The 14,425-nt window shown below is 35.7% G+C and overlaps 1 protein-coding gene across 1 annotated transcript in view; it reads right to left on the bottom strand.

Annotated features, from left to right (window-relative positions):
* The window catches only part of SMC6 (structural maintenance of chromosomes 6), a 55,359-nt gene that overhangs the window by 19,495 nt on the left and 21,439 nt on the right, over positions 1-14,425 (bottom strand). Inside the window, exons 11-20 of the mRNA XM_080925910.1 lie at positions 13,060-13,206; positions 12,182-12,270; positions 11,848-12,012; positions 11,225-11,403; positions 10,593-10,797; positions 7,801-7,915; positions 7,310-7,470; positions 6,640-6,775; positions 5,476-5,556; positions 4,415-4,585 (exon numbers count right to left, since the gene is read on the bottom strand). Coding sequence (XP_080782036.1) covers positions 4,415-4,585; positions 5,476-5,556; positions 6,640-6,775; positions 7,310-7,470; positions 7,801-7,915; positions 10,593-10,797; positions 11,225-11,403; positions 11,848-12,012; positions 12,182-12,270; positions 13,060-13,206 — 1,449 coding nt within the window. The remainder of the gene's footprint in view (positions 1-4,414; positions 4,586-5,475; positions 5,557-6,639; positions 6,776-7,309; positions 7,471-7,800; positions 7,916-10,592; positions 10,798-11,224; positions 11,404-11,847; positions 12,013-12,181; positions 12,271-13,059; positions 13,207-14,425) is intronic.

Raw genomic sequence — 14,425 nt, 5'->3', positions numbered from 1 at the left:
CAAGCCACTGTCAGAATCAGCCAGAGATAAGCAGATGGCCAGAGGAACTCTCAGGACACAGGGATCACATAATAGTCAAAACACTAAATGCACAAAACAAAGAAAAAATATTAAGAGCAGTAAGAGAAAAAGGTGAAGTAACATATAAAGGCAGACCAATCAGAATCACACCAAACTTCTCAACAGAGACTACAAAAGCTAGAAGATCCTGGACTGACATCATACAAACCCTAAGAGAACACAAATGCCAGTCCAGGTTACTATATCCAGCAAAACTCTCAATAAACAGAGATGGAGAAACCAATATATTCCAAGACAAAATCTTTCCACAAATCTAGCCCTACAAAGGGTAATAGAAGGAAAATGTACTCTAGAAAAAGCAAAGAAATAATCTTTCAACTAACCAAAAAAGAAGACAACCATACAAACATAATTCCACCTCTAACAACAAAAATAATAGGAAACAACCATCATTGATCCCTAATATCTCTCAACATCAACAGACTTAATTCCCCAATAAAAAGACATAGACTAACATACGGGATACGTAAAGATTACCCAGCACTTTGCTAAATACAAGAAACACACATCAGTGGCAAAAAACAGACACTATCTCATAGTAAAAGGCTGAAAAACAATTTTCCAAGCAAATGGTTCCAAGAAACAAGCTGGAATAGCCATTCTAATATTGAATAAAATCGACTTTCAACCAAAAGTTATCAAAAAAGATAAGGAAAAACATTTTATACTCCTCAAAAAAAAATACATTCATAAAAGAAACCTTACTAAAGCTCAAAGCACACATTGAACCTTACACAATAATAGTGGGAAACTTCAAAACCTTACTCTCACCAATGGATAGATTATAGAAACAGAAACTAAACAGAGACACAGTGAAACTAACAGAAGTTATGAACCAAGTGGATTTAACAGGTATCTACAAAACATTTTATCCAGAAACAAAAGAATATACCTTCTTTTTAGCACCCATGCTACCATCTACAAAACTGACCATATAGTCGGTCACAAACAAGTCTCAACAGATACAAGAAGACTGAAATAATCCCATGCATCCTATCAGATCACCATGCAATAAGACTGGTCTTTAATAACAAAAATGACAGAAAGCCCACATACACATGGAAGCTGAACAATGCTCTACTCGATGATAAAACTTGGTCAAGGAAAAAATAAAGAAATTAAAGACTTTTAAGAATTTAATGAAAATGAAGGCAGAACATACCCAAATTATACAAAGAAAGCAGTGCTACCAAAAAACTCATAGCTCTGAGTACCTCCAAAATCAGACTGGAGAGAAAATACACTAGCAGCCTGACAGAACACCTAAAAGCTCTAGAAAAAAAAAAAAAGAAGAAGAAGAAGAAGAAGAAGAAGAAGCGAATACATCCAAGAGGAGTAGAAAGCAGGAAATAAACTCAGAGCTGAAATCAACCACATAGAAATGAAAAAAACAATGCAAAGAATCAAGAAAACCAGGAGTTGGGTTTTTGAGAAAATCAGCAAGATAGCTAAATCCTTAGCCAGACTAACCAGAGGGTACAGAGACAGTATTCAAATTAACAAAATCAGAAATGAAAAGACATAACAGAAACTGAGGAAATTCAAGAAATTATCAGATCCTACTACAAAAGCCTACATTCAAAAAAAAAAAAAAAAAAAAAACTGGAAAATGTAGAGGAAATCGACAAATTTCTAGACAGATACCAGGTACTAAAGTTAAATCAGATTCAGATTAACCATCTAAGCAGCCCCATAATCCCTAAAAAACTAAAAGCAGTCATCAAAAGTCTCCTAACCAAAAAGGTCCCAGGCCCAGATGGGTTTAGTGCAGAATTCCATCATACTTTCACAGAAAACCTAATACCAATACTCTCCAAACTTTTCCACAAAACAAAAACAGAATAAACAATATCCAATTCCCTCTATGAAACCACGATTACATTTATACCTAAACCACACAAAGACCCAACAAAGAAAGAAAACTTCAGACCAATTTCACTTATAAATATTGATGCAAAAATACTAAATACAATTCTTGCAAAAAAAAAAATCTAAGAGCACATCAAAAGTAATCATCCACCAAGATCAAGTAGGCTTCATCCCAATGATGCAGGGATGGTTCAATATATGGAAATCCATCAACATAATACACTATATAAACAAACTCAAAGAAAAAAAACCACACGATCATCTCATTAGAGGCTGAGAAAACATTTGACAAAATTCAACACCCATTCATGTTAAAAAGTCTTTGAAAGATCAGAAATTTAAGGCCCATACCTAAACATAGTAAAAGCAATATACAGCAAACCAGTAGCCAAGATCAAACTAAATGGAGAGAAACTTGAAACTAAAATCAGGGACTAGACAAGGCTGCCGCTGCCCACTCTCCCCCTACATAATCAATATAGTACTAGAAGTCCTAGACAGAGCAATCAGACAGCAAAAAGAGGTCAATGGGATATAAATTGGAAAGAAGTCAAAATATCACTATTTGCAGATAATATGATAGTATACTTAAGTGACCCCAAAAATTCCACCAGAGAACTCTTAAACCTGACAAACAACTTCAGTAAAGTAGCTGGATATAAAATTAACTCAAACAAAGCAGTAGCCTTGCTCTACTCAAAGAATAAACAGGCTGAGAAAGAAATTAGGGAAATGATACACTTCACAATAGTCCCAAATAATATAAAATACTTTGGTGTAACCCTAACCAAGCAAATGAAGGATTTGTACAAAAAGAACTTCAAGTCTCTGAAGAAAAAAACTGAAGAAGATCTCAAAAGATGGAAAGATCTCCCATGCTCATGGATTGAAAGGATCAACATTGTAAAAATGGCCATCTTGCCAAAAGTAATCTACAGACTCTATGCAATCCTATCAAAATTCAACTCAATTCTTCATAGAGTTAGAAAGAGCAATTTACAAATTCATTTAGAATAACAAAAAAAAAAAAAAAAAAAAACCCAGGATAGCGAAAACTTTTCTCAACAACAGAAGAACTTCTGGGGGAATTACCATCCGTGACCTGGAGCTATATTACAGAGCAATAATGATAAAAAACTGTATGGTACTGTACAGAGACAGTAAGGTAGATCAATAAATAGAATTGAAGACCCAGAAATGAACCCACAGACCTATGGTCACTTGATCTTTGACAAAGAGCTAAAACCATTTACTAGGGGAAAAAAAGAGCATTTTCGACAAATGGTGGTCCAACTGGGAATCAGCATGTAGAAGAATGCAAATAGATCCATTCTTATCGCCCTGTACAAAGCTCAAGACCAGGTGGATCAAGGACCTCCACATAAATCCAGATACTCTCAAACAGAAGAGAAAGTGGGGAAGAGCCTTGAACATATGGGCACTGGGGAAAATTTTCCTGAACAGAACACCAATGGCTTATGCTCTAAGATCAAGAATCGACAAATGGGACCTCATAAACCTGCAAAGCTCCTGTAAAGCAAAGGGTACTGTCATTAGGACAAAATGGCAACCAAAAAATTGGGAAAAGATCTTTTCCAATCCTATAACTGATAGAGGGCTAGAATCCAAAGAACTCAAGAAATTAGACTCCAGCGAATCAAATAACCCTATTAAAACATGGGGTACAGAGCTAAACAAAAATTTTTCATTTGAGGACTATCGAATGGCTGAGAAGCGCCTAAAGAAATGTCCAACATCCCTTGTCATCAGGGAATTGCAAATCAAAACAACCCTGAAATGTCGCCTTACACCAGTCAGAATGGCTAAGATCAAACACTCAGGTGACAGCAGATGCTGGAAAGGATGTGGAGAAAGAGGTACACTCCTCCACTGTTGCTGGGATGCTCACAGCCTAGCATTGAACTGAGAACAGGGTCCCCAATGAAGGGGAATGTTAGAGAAAGACTGAAGGAGCTGAGGGAGTTTGCAACCCCACATCATCAACATCAGCCAGACTGCTCCCAGGGACTCTATCCCACTATACAAAGAGTACAAATAGAAGAACCCATGGCTCCAGCTGCATATGTAGCAGAGGATGGCCTTGTTGGGCATCAATGGAAAGAGAAACCCTGGTTCCTGCCAAGGCTCAGTGCCCCAGTGTAGAGGAATCTCAGGGCGGGTAGGTAGGGGCACCCTCACAGAAGCAGGAGGAAGGGGGATGGGACAGGATGTTTATGGAGGGAAAACAGGGAAAGGGAATAACATGTGAAACGTAAATAAAATATAGCCAATTTAAAAAAAAAAAAAAGCAAGAGCAGACTGTTTTATGGTAATTGACATAATTCAAGAATATAAATTATATTTATACCTGACCAGTAAGGATCTTTAAAGCAAGGTACAATGAGTTTGTTGAATAACCTCTAACATAAAAGACATAAAATACAGAATAACAATTGTATAATACCTTAAGTGGATCTGCCTGCTCTGACAGCTGATTAATCTTCAATTTAATTGTATCATACTTGTTTTCTGCTTCAATTTTTAGACTTTTAAGATTTTCCATGTTTTCTTTTTGTTGCTCCATATTTTTCTCCACCATTTGCATTTTTATTTTATTTTCCTCAGCTTCATCTTCCTGATAACATTTTAAAAATACAGTTAGTTAAATTAACTATAGGTTATCAAAAAAGAAAAATAGACACAATTCTTAGGAAAGGAAAACAGCAAAATTCAGTTAAAATAAATAAATAAGCAAAGTATTTTCATTCTCTAAATGCAAATTTATAAAGTAGAAGAAAAAGGTTCAAAAGAAGGAATGTCATTTGTCAGTCATGTAAAAAAATATTCAGTCTGAAGATACAATCAAAAGCTATCACGTTGTCAGGATATACTTAGTGTATGTCAGCATGTATTTTGTGACAATGTGATAGGGGCTAAGTAAAAAAAAAATTAAATATGGCCTACATCTTTAAGGTAGTTCATCAATAAAGATAAAAAACAGGAAACATGACTATTAACAAATCTCAATAGCCAAAAGCTTTGTACCACAGGAACCTTCCAGTTTTCCACTGTTTACAGCAGGTAATATGCTGCCATTTACTTAGATGGAGCATGAATTATTTGGTTTATTTGTTGCATTCCAGAAAAGTTAAATTGAATGTCAGAGATGACTAAAAGAATTAAAATAAAGAAAAACTTGTAAGAAAAAATTAAGATACAACAGAAATCTGGAAAATGAAATACACAAAGATTAACTCTGACTAAAAACACTGTCCTTGCAGAGGAACTAACATTTACCTTATGTGGTACAAGGAAAGTCTATTATGCATGCAAGTCTCACACACAGAACATGGAGAATTCCAAAGGCCGTACTTCAGATAAAATCTGGTATGTCTTATGAATGGCAATGGCAATCATAAGGATAGGAACAATTAAAGGTTCTTTGTAAAAGTGAGATGTGAGCCACTAAGCTAAGTAAGTTACTGTCTTATCTTTTAACATTTAAATTGAAGAAAATTATTTTACCAAGGTTGCAATATCTACAGATTGATGTTCTTCTATATTCTCAAGTTCCCGAATTTCAGAAATATTTTTTCTTATTTTCATCTAAAAAAGGAAGTATATGGAGTTTAATAAAAACATACCCTTGAAAGAATATATTAAACCACAAAGATCTAATATGCACATAATACAGCAGCATGTATTAACAAAGGATATACTATTAAGTGAAGCAAACAAAATGCAAGCAAGCATGTGCATTCCACCATGGTCAATCTTATTACTAGTCCATTTCTACACAAAGAAGACAGAAGAAATCCACTTCAAGATTTAAAATTATCACACTGTCGAGTCAGTAAGAGAAAACACTTTTCTAAAATATCCAATTTTTCAAATTATTGAACGATTACTATAAAAATCCAGTGTTTTCCAAAGGGCCAAAGAATCCCTGGGAGGTCTGGAAGTTCATGCAGTCACTTATTTTAAGAAAACTGTAATGTTGTCCACCATTTTTACTAAAGCTTTCTCTTAAATTTACAGGTAGCTTTTAACTGAACCTGACATTATCAAGAAACAAAATTTTATGTTCACTTTGAAGTTTTTAAAGTACTGATAGATACAACACACATGGTGGGGGAGGGGCAGGTTTTATGTCAACTTGACACAAGCTACGGTCATGTGGAAGAAAAAAAAAATCTTAATTTTTAAAAATGCCCCCACACAACTAGCCTGCAGGCTACTCCGTATTGCAGTTTCTTGATTGGTGATTGATGTGGAAGGACCCTGCTAACTTTGGGCAGTGCTAGCCTAGTCTGGTGAGCGTGGCTGCTCTAAGAAAGCAGGCTGAACAAGCCTCCAGGAGAAAGCCAGTAAGCAGCATCCCTCCAAGGCTTCTGCATCAGCTTCTGCCACTAGTTCTTGCCTCTTGCCTCCCGTTCCTACCCTAAGTTCCTTAAAGGATGGACTCTGATGTGAACTTTAAGTTTGAAACAAACCTTTCCTCCTGAGTTGCTTTTGGTCAAGGTGTTTTACCACACCAATAGAAACAAACCCTAATTAATATAACACATAAATGAAAGTTCTTCCTAAGATTGGCTTGAAGTCAACATATGAAAAGATGAATGACAAAATTATATAAGTAACTCTGAAATGTTAAGTTCAAAAACCAAAGGATATTAATTAGTTTTTTACCTTTATTTCTTTATAATGTAGTTGGCACCTTTTAAGAAGTTCTTCATTGCGTTTAATATCCTTCTCAAGGGCAGACAGACGGTGCTGAAGATTTGATATGTGGCCCTTTTTATTTTCAATCTCAGTCTCCAAGTCACTTGACAGAGAAGATAAAAAAATTCTCAGCAAATGCTACAGTGTTCTGCCTTACTAACTAACGTACACATGGATAACGAACATTTGTTACCTAATGATACAAGTTGCTTAAGTCAGACAAATATATTCCAAAATAGTGACCAGTCTCTAATTCTGCACTGTACTTTGCTGGTTTCCATAGCCCTGTTCTTGTCTTAGGACATTTGGCAAGCACTAAGTATTTGTTTGAAGGAACAAATAAAATCTCTCTATTGTTCCAACTTCAGTATACATGCTGCCCAAGCAAGTGCTAGCTCACATGCTTAGTCATGGCATCCTTACAGCTTGAGGTCAGGTAACAGCATGTAGAGGAATATCTAATGTGTAGAAGTGATAAGGATATTTTATGCATTTGGTCCTAAATACCGTTATCAAAGTAAGTGCTGAATTCCAGATCTAGTTAAAGAGACTTTTAAGACCAACCACTAAATAAATCACAGAAAATTAAACCCAAAGGAGACAGAGGGAATAACATAGTGAAACATTTCATTCAAACCTTATTTCAGAATCCACGTCTCTGCTTAGAAACTTGGGTCTTGTACTTTCAGATGAATAATAACGTCCTGCAAAAACCTGATCACCATCAGCAGTAAAAGCTTCTCTACAATTTTTGGGTGGCTTTTGTGACTGCATGACTGCACGAGCTACAGAATTATTCTAGAATTAAAAAAGTATATATATTTTAAAACACTGCCAAAGTATTTCTGATGGATGTACTTAAAACTTTTACCCACTGGTAAGAAAATTCAAGTATTTTTATTTAAACATCAAAATAATTCCTATAATTATTTACAAAATATTTTACAAACAACTAAAACTTGCATTAGTTCTTTTAAAAACAAAATGTACAAACCAACCAATACTATGTTATCCTATAAATTCTCCCATGAGATACAAGTACAGTAGTGAAACATATCTATAAAAAATCAGTTATGAAGATTTTAAAATGGCAAGAACCACACAAAGCATATGAACCACTGGCCTTACTTTGATCAGCAGCACTGTCTCTATGCTCCGCATGTCAATCAGGCTGTTTGCAACAACAGCATTGTCTATGTCTAAAGCTGTCAGAACAGTTGGAAACTCCGGATGGTAAGCAGCTCTAGGAGACAGAGGGAGAGGGCCACTCAACAAACTTTAAACACAAGCAAATTTCACACATATAAAAAGCAAAATTAGTAATTTAATGGGTAAGCAGACTATAGAGAATATAAAATACCTGAGATGTGAACACTTTAAGAGGTTTACTTGCTGAACAATTACAGTGTTAAGACACTGTTTTAAGCACATAGAAATATGAGCTCATATAATCTCTTAACAACCACTATAATATACTTTATCCAATTTTCTCTGATGAGGATGCTTCAGAGAGTTTAACAAGTTCCCTAACATCCTAAAGATAGTTAAGTGGCCACCGTAGAATTTAAAGTAGGCAATACATATTTAAAATCCAAACTCATGACCCTCATGCTCCAAATTGGTCATAGTATATATAGTTATAATTTATAAAACATTATTTCTCCTCTAACTATACACAAACATAAAAGTTAGTTAGTTTAAACACATCTTAAATAGCTCAATAACTATTTCACTGAATAACAGCCATGGGGATGGTTCAGAAAAATGCTTGATCTGCAGGCATGAAGATGAGTTCAAATGTCCAGTATCCCTATAAAACACTGGACAAAGCTGTAAGCCCCTCACTGAGGGAAGCAGGACATGAGAGCTTGCTAACCAACAATCTTTTCAAAGATGAATAAAATGCATCTTAAGTATCTGATACAGTCAATGTCTAATAGTTCTGATCATTTTTACACTGAACCATATCATTGTTATATTAACATTTCAACCATAGTTTACAAAATTCTTCACATATATACACAAGCCTCCTTCAGCTAAACATTATTAGACCTACTCAATGTTCTTATCAATAGCCCTTCAACAATAAAAAAAAAACTACAATTTAAATACTTCCACTGCTTCAATAACTTTGTACATATACTTGATACTAACTAAAACACTAACTTGGTCATTAACCAGGCCTGTTTTATGAAACTATAATTTTCCAGTCTTACCAAAACTTTTCCTCCTAGGTTAAGCCTTTTAACCCTGAAGACTTTGTAAAGCCCGGTCTACATTTTCTCCTAGGCCACATTTTGTTTGAACTGATTTCTAAAGAGTATCTTCAACTGCTTCTCTCCTCCTTCCAAACCTACACATTGAAAACTTACCTCCTTCAATTACAATAAAGAAATTCTTACTGACATCTACAAAGAAGTATTATTGAAAAAAAAAAAAAATAAGTCCTGCAACTACAGTAGGTTTTGTATCTTTAGTAACTATCTGCAAATTCCTCAGTGATTCTCAGCAGACAATTTAAGCTTTTTTTTCTTAAAGATTTATTTATTATGTATACAGTGTTCTGCCTACATGTATGCTTGTGGGTCAGAAGAGGGCACCAGATCACATTGTGGATGGTTGTGAGCCCCCATGTGGTTACTGAGAACTGAACTCAAGACCTCTGGAGAGCAGACAGTGCTCTTTACCTCTGAGCCAACTCTCTAGCCCCTTAGTTTAAACCTTTGACAGCATAATTTCCAGGCCTCCTAGGTAACTCCCAAGGTCCTCATTCTCAGCATATGAACTCACATACCTCCCAGAAAACTAAAACTATACTGCGCAAATTTAGCTCATTGTTATACCCCTTCACAGTATACTGTAAACTGCCCTTTATATGTTTTGCTGAATCTCTAGAAACAGTATGGAAAGCCACATGACAACTTGGCACTGATAAGGATTTCCCTTCACCAAGGGCCCCCATGGCAGGTCATACAGAAGTCTGCACAACTGTGCAGAACTATTCTTTCTAGTCCCAAAAGAAATGAACAGGGCTGGAGAGATGGCTTAGTGGTGAAGAATGCTTGCCATTCTACAGAGGACCCCAGCACACACATCAAGTAACTCAAAACTGCCTTTTACTCTAGCTCCAGGGAATCAAGCTCCCTTTTCTGGCACTATGGAAATAGTACTCATTTGTACAAATAGATAGTTAAGAAAAATAAAATAAATCTTTAATAAAAACAAGCAACAGAGAATGTTCATGGAGGCATTCTCCCTCATGTAACTTTAAAGAATATCTTCCTACTTCCCCATATGGCACCCAATAGCCATGCAGATCACGGTCCAGGTGACAGTCCATTAGGTCATTTTCAACATAAGCAATTGCAATTGAACATTTCTGTCCTTAGACAAATTCATTAGCTAAAAGGCTGGTAATTGAACATCTCTTCTGTCTTCCTAACAACTTAATGACTCCCTCATTTGAACTAACCTATATCCTATATTTTATGATCCATTTTACTAATGATGAGAAAGAACCAAAGGTAATTGTCTCTATACAAATTTGCTAAAAGATGAATGAGGTAGTATTAGACTTACAAAATAATCAGAAATAGTATTATTTTGACAAAAGTGAAGATGGAATGAAATTTCAAAATGCAATCTTGGACTCATATTTATTTTATTTCACTTTTTTTGTTTTAATTTTGCAATGGGTTTCTAAGTCCTGGGTTCAAATATCTTTTGAGTAAGTGGAACTATAGGTGTACACTGTGCGAAGCTCACATACCTCTCTCTCTATTAAGTGGACTGGTCAGCTAGAGATAATAAAAGTTTTGGATATCATCCCCTTTAGAAGAAAACAGTTCTGCAAGCATCCTAAGAAACATCTTTTCAACTGCACAAACAAATAAAACAAGAGACAGTATTTATCTGATTACCTGAGTCTCACATCATATACCTCATTCCGAAATTCAGAAACTATTATCTGTGGCCGAGAAGTCCCTGGTGGATAAAATTTTTTCATCAACGACTGAAGTACTCTTTCATCAGCATGATTATGGCAACAATAGGCCTGCAGAAGTCCTTTTAAACAAGACTCAATGGCCAAAGCAAGTTCAGGGTCCCGTAGATGAATGCAAGCACCTAAAATTGATCCCCCACAAAAAGAACACAGGATTTATAAACATTTAAGTAATATTGTCATACAGAGTTATCACTCCCTAAAAGAACATAACTAAAGTTTCTAAACCCTAAATTTTATCTTCTATTTTAGACTTTTAAACAACAACAACAAAAAAAAGGTAGTTATTTAAAAAGATTTTCTCATGTTTAAATATGTGAGCCAGAAGCGGTCACACATGCCTGTGATTGGGGCACTCAGTATACTGACAGGAGGACTGGGATTAAGAGTTCAAAACTAGATACATAAGAATCTTGTCTCTCCCACCCTGTTGACAAAACCCCCTAGTATAAGTGAAGCTCAGACATAACTAGATTGCTAGTTTAAGTAGACAAATTCCTAGAACTAAGAACTTATATTAATGATATTCTCAAAAATAGTAGCAAATACCTAAAGGGCCAATCGGTTTATGGGTAAATTGTCTCCGTCTGTAAGCATCATCTATTGCTTCTAGAAGAGCTGGAACATGAGGACCAAATCTTTTTAGTCGATCAGTTTTACTATCTTTCAGTTCTTTTAATTGTCTCTGATTATAGTTTAGTGTATGTCTCACTTCTACATCTTCTCTCCTAAAATATAAAAGCAGAGAAAGGAAACATTATATGCTAAGTTATAGACGAACATTAAGGCTGTGTCTACAATAGCTCCATGCTAACCAATAATCTTGCTATGCTAAAAATAAGGTTTTTATTTACAAATAATTGAGTCACCAGTTATTTGTACCAGTCACAGTAGTCAGCAGTTCTCAAAACTCACATTAAAAGTGATGCAACAGTAACAGACTGGGAACCCACATTGCTAAAATGTACAAGTCTTAAAAACATGATTTAATGTATCTGAGTTAGAGGTCAAGCTGTTCTCTGCTGAGCTTCCTAGGCCAGTCAGGGTTATACAATGAGACCCTGACTCAAATCAAGTTCAAAAGGATCTTTATTAATATCACAAAAAAGTTCTCTCCTCATATTAACAGCAGAACTACATGATATTCAAATAAGTGGAAGGGATGAACTTACTTAATTCGGACATGTTCTTGCTTGTCCTTTTCTATGGCTTGCTCAAACTGTTCAACCTCCTGATTGACTGTATTTTCCTGATCCTGTAAGGACTTTACTTTCTCTTTTAACCAGCAGATCCTTTTCTGCCTTTCCAAACGCTCTGGTTCTAATGACTGATCAGTACTAAGGAAAGTAATAAAACAAAAAAAAAAATGTTAAATAAATACACAAGATTTAAAAAGTATAAGCCTCTGTAAGCAGCTTTCATTAAAACCAACACAAAGATACAGCACTCCACAGAGCCTAATTATTACAATGAGGTGACTATGGAAATTCAATTCTATTGTACTACCTTTTCTTCAGTTCTTCAATTCTTTTACCAAGCTGTTCACCATCTTTTTTTAATGCTTTATATTCATTTAGGGAACGGTTATATAAAACCTAAAAAAAAAAATTAAACATATTTTAGTAACATGCAGAAATACACATTCCATCAAAGCACACCTATAACCATGTGAAACCATGTTTTTTTAAATGAGAATGCAACATATTTTGATCCAGATAGGAAGACACAACTTGGAGTGGAGAGATAGCTCAGCAGTTAAAAACACTGTCTGCTCTCCCAGAGATCAAGAGTTCAATTCCCAGCAACCAAATGTTGGCTCACAACCATATGTCATGGGATCTGATGCCCTCTTCTGGTGTGTCTGAAGATAGCTACAGTATACTCATACACTGAAAATAAGTAAGATAAATAAATCTTTTTTTTAAAAGATACTACTTTAAAAATAATCAATAAATCCAGTGGAGGTGGGGCATAGCTTTTAATCCCACTCAGGAGGCAGAGGCAAGTGGATCTCTGAGATCAAGACCACCCTGGGGCTGAAGAAATGGCTCAGTGGTTAAGAGCACTGATTGCTCTTCTAGAGGTTCTGAGTTCAAATCCCAGCAACCACATGGTGGCTCACAACCATCTGTAATGGGATTTGATACCCTCCTCTGGTGTGTTTGCCAGCTACAGTGTACTCATATGAATAAAATAAATAAATCTTAAAAAAAATAAAGATCACCCTGGTCTACAGATCGAGTTCTAAAACGTCTAAGGCTACACAACACAAAGAGATCCTGTCTAGGTGGTGCTGGTGGAGAGGGGTGACAAGGAGGAGCTAACACAACAGTCATTATGTTTAATACAGCTTTTACTGCTCAAATTTAGAAGATTCCTCCCACCTCAGCATCATTAAAGGCTCTTGTCCTGGCAAGGACATCTGTTTTCAATGCCATACATTCTGGTGCTCGCGCATTTGTCTCTTCACTAATTTTTTCTAGTTTATCTTGTATATCTTTGTACTTTTTTTCTGCATCGTTAAGTCTGACCTTTAAGGGGAAAAAATTACTATAGTTATTTTCCTTTAACACACACACAAAAGATAAAAATTATGAACAGTTCACATTGCAATAAAACTAATTTTACTAAAGATATCAGATATGGGCTAAGTGAGATAACTCAACAGGAAGGGCACCCAATGCCAACTCTGACCACCAAAGTTCAACCTGAGAATAAATATACTAAAGTGAACTGAGTCTGTAACTTGTCCTCTGATCCCTTGGCATGATGCAAAGCATCTGTGGATGATATACACACATAACAAGTAAGTGAATGAGATGAAGCCTTTAAAGTTAAAGTAAAAAGATATTAGGCAATCAAACAGATGGCTCGGGAGTTAAGAACACTTACTGTTCTTACAGATGGTCCAGTTCAATTCCCAGCAGCCATATGGTAAATCAAAACCATCTGTAACTTCAGATCAAGGTTATCTAACTATTTCTTCTGGCTTCCATGGCCACCAGTCATGCATATGGTTCACAGACACACATGCAGGCAAAACACTCATACAAATAAATCTGATAATTAAAAAAGTGAATAGTAGCAAAGATCTATTTTCACTCTCCACAACTTCATAAGTTATTACAAAAATGCCAAATGCTTACACAAAAGAAAGCCCTACAACATTCTTCACAACTGCTATCTTTTGAAAATGAGGTGAGAATTTATTACACAAATTGGGTTTCATTCAATTAGAAAATACCTCTGAAGGAAGTACTTAAGGACTTCCTCTACCACAAGCTGAGAAGTAAGGCCAAGAAGATAAACATACTCGGGAGAAAATTCCTATTATGTCAGGAATAAAATTTGAGGTGCATGATGGTTTGTATATGCTCGGCTCAGGGAAGGGCACTATTAGAAGGTATGGTCTTATTGCAATAAGTATGTCACTGTGGGTGTGGGATTTAAGACCCTCATCCTAGCTGCCTGGGAGTGAGTATTCTGCTAGCAGCATTCAGATGAAGATGTAGAACTCTCAGCTTCTCCTGAACCATGCCTGCCTGGATGCTGCCATGTTCCTGCATTGATGACAATGGAATGAAACCCTAACTAAGACAAGATGATAGCAGTAAGAAGGGTTAAACTTCCATCACCTGAAGAGAGAGTGAGAAACACAGCCCAGAGATGGCCAAGTAAATGTACTATTCATTGCTACAATTTTTCCATATATGGAATAACAACAGAACCCTTAAAAGTAAAGACATGTGA

The sequence above is a fragment of the Micromys minutus genome, assembly GCF_963924665.1.
Source record: "Micromys minutus genome assembly, chromosome: 1".
In the NCBI taxonomy this organism is placed as follows: Eukaryota; Metazoa; Chordata; class Mammalia; order Rodentia; family Muridae; genus Micromys; species Micromys minutus.
Note: the sequence above shows the minus strand (reverse complement) of the source record. Positions and strands in the feature narration are given on the sequence as shown.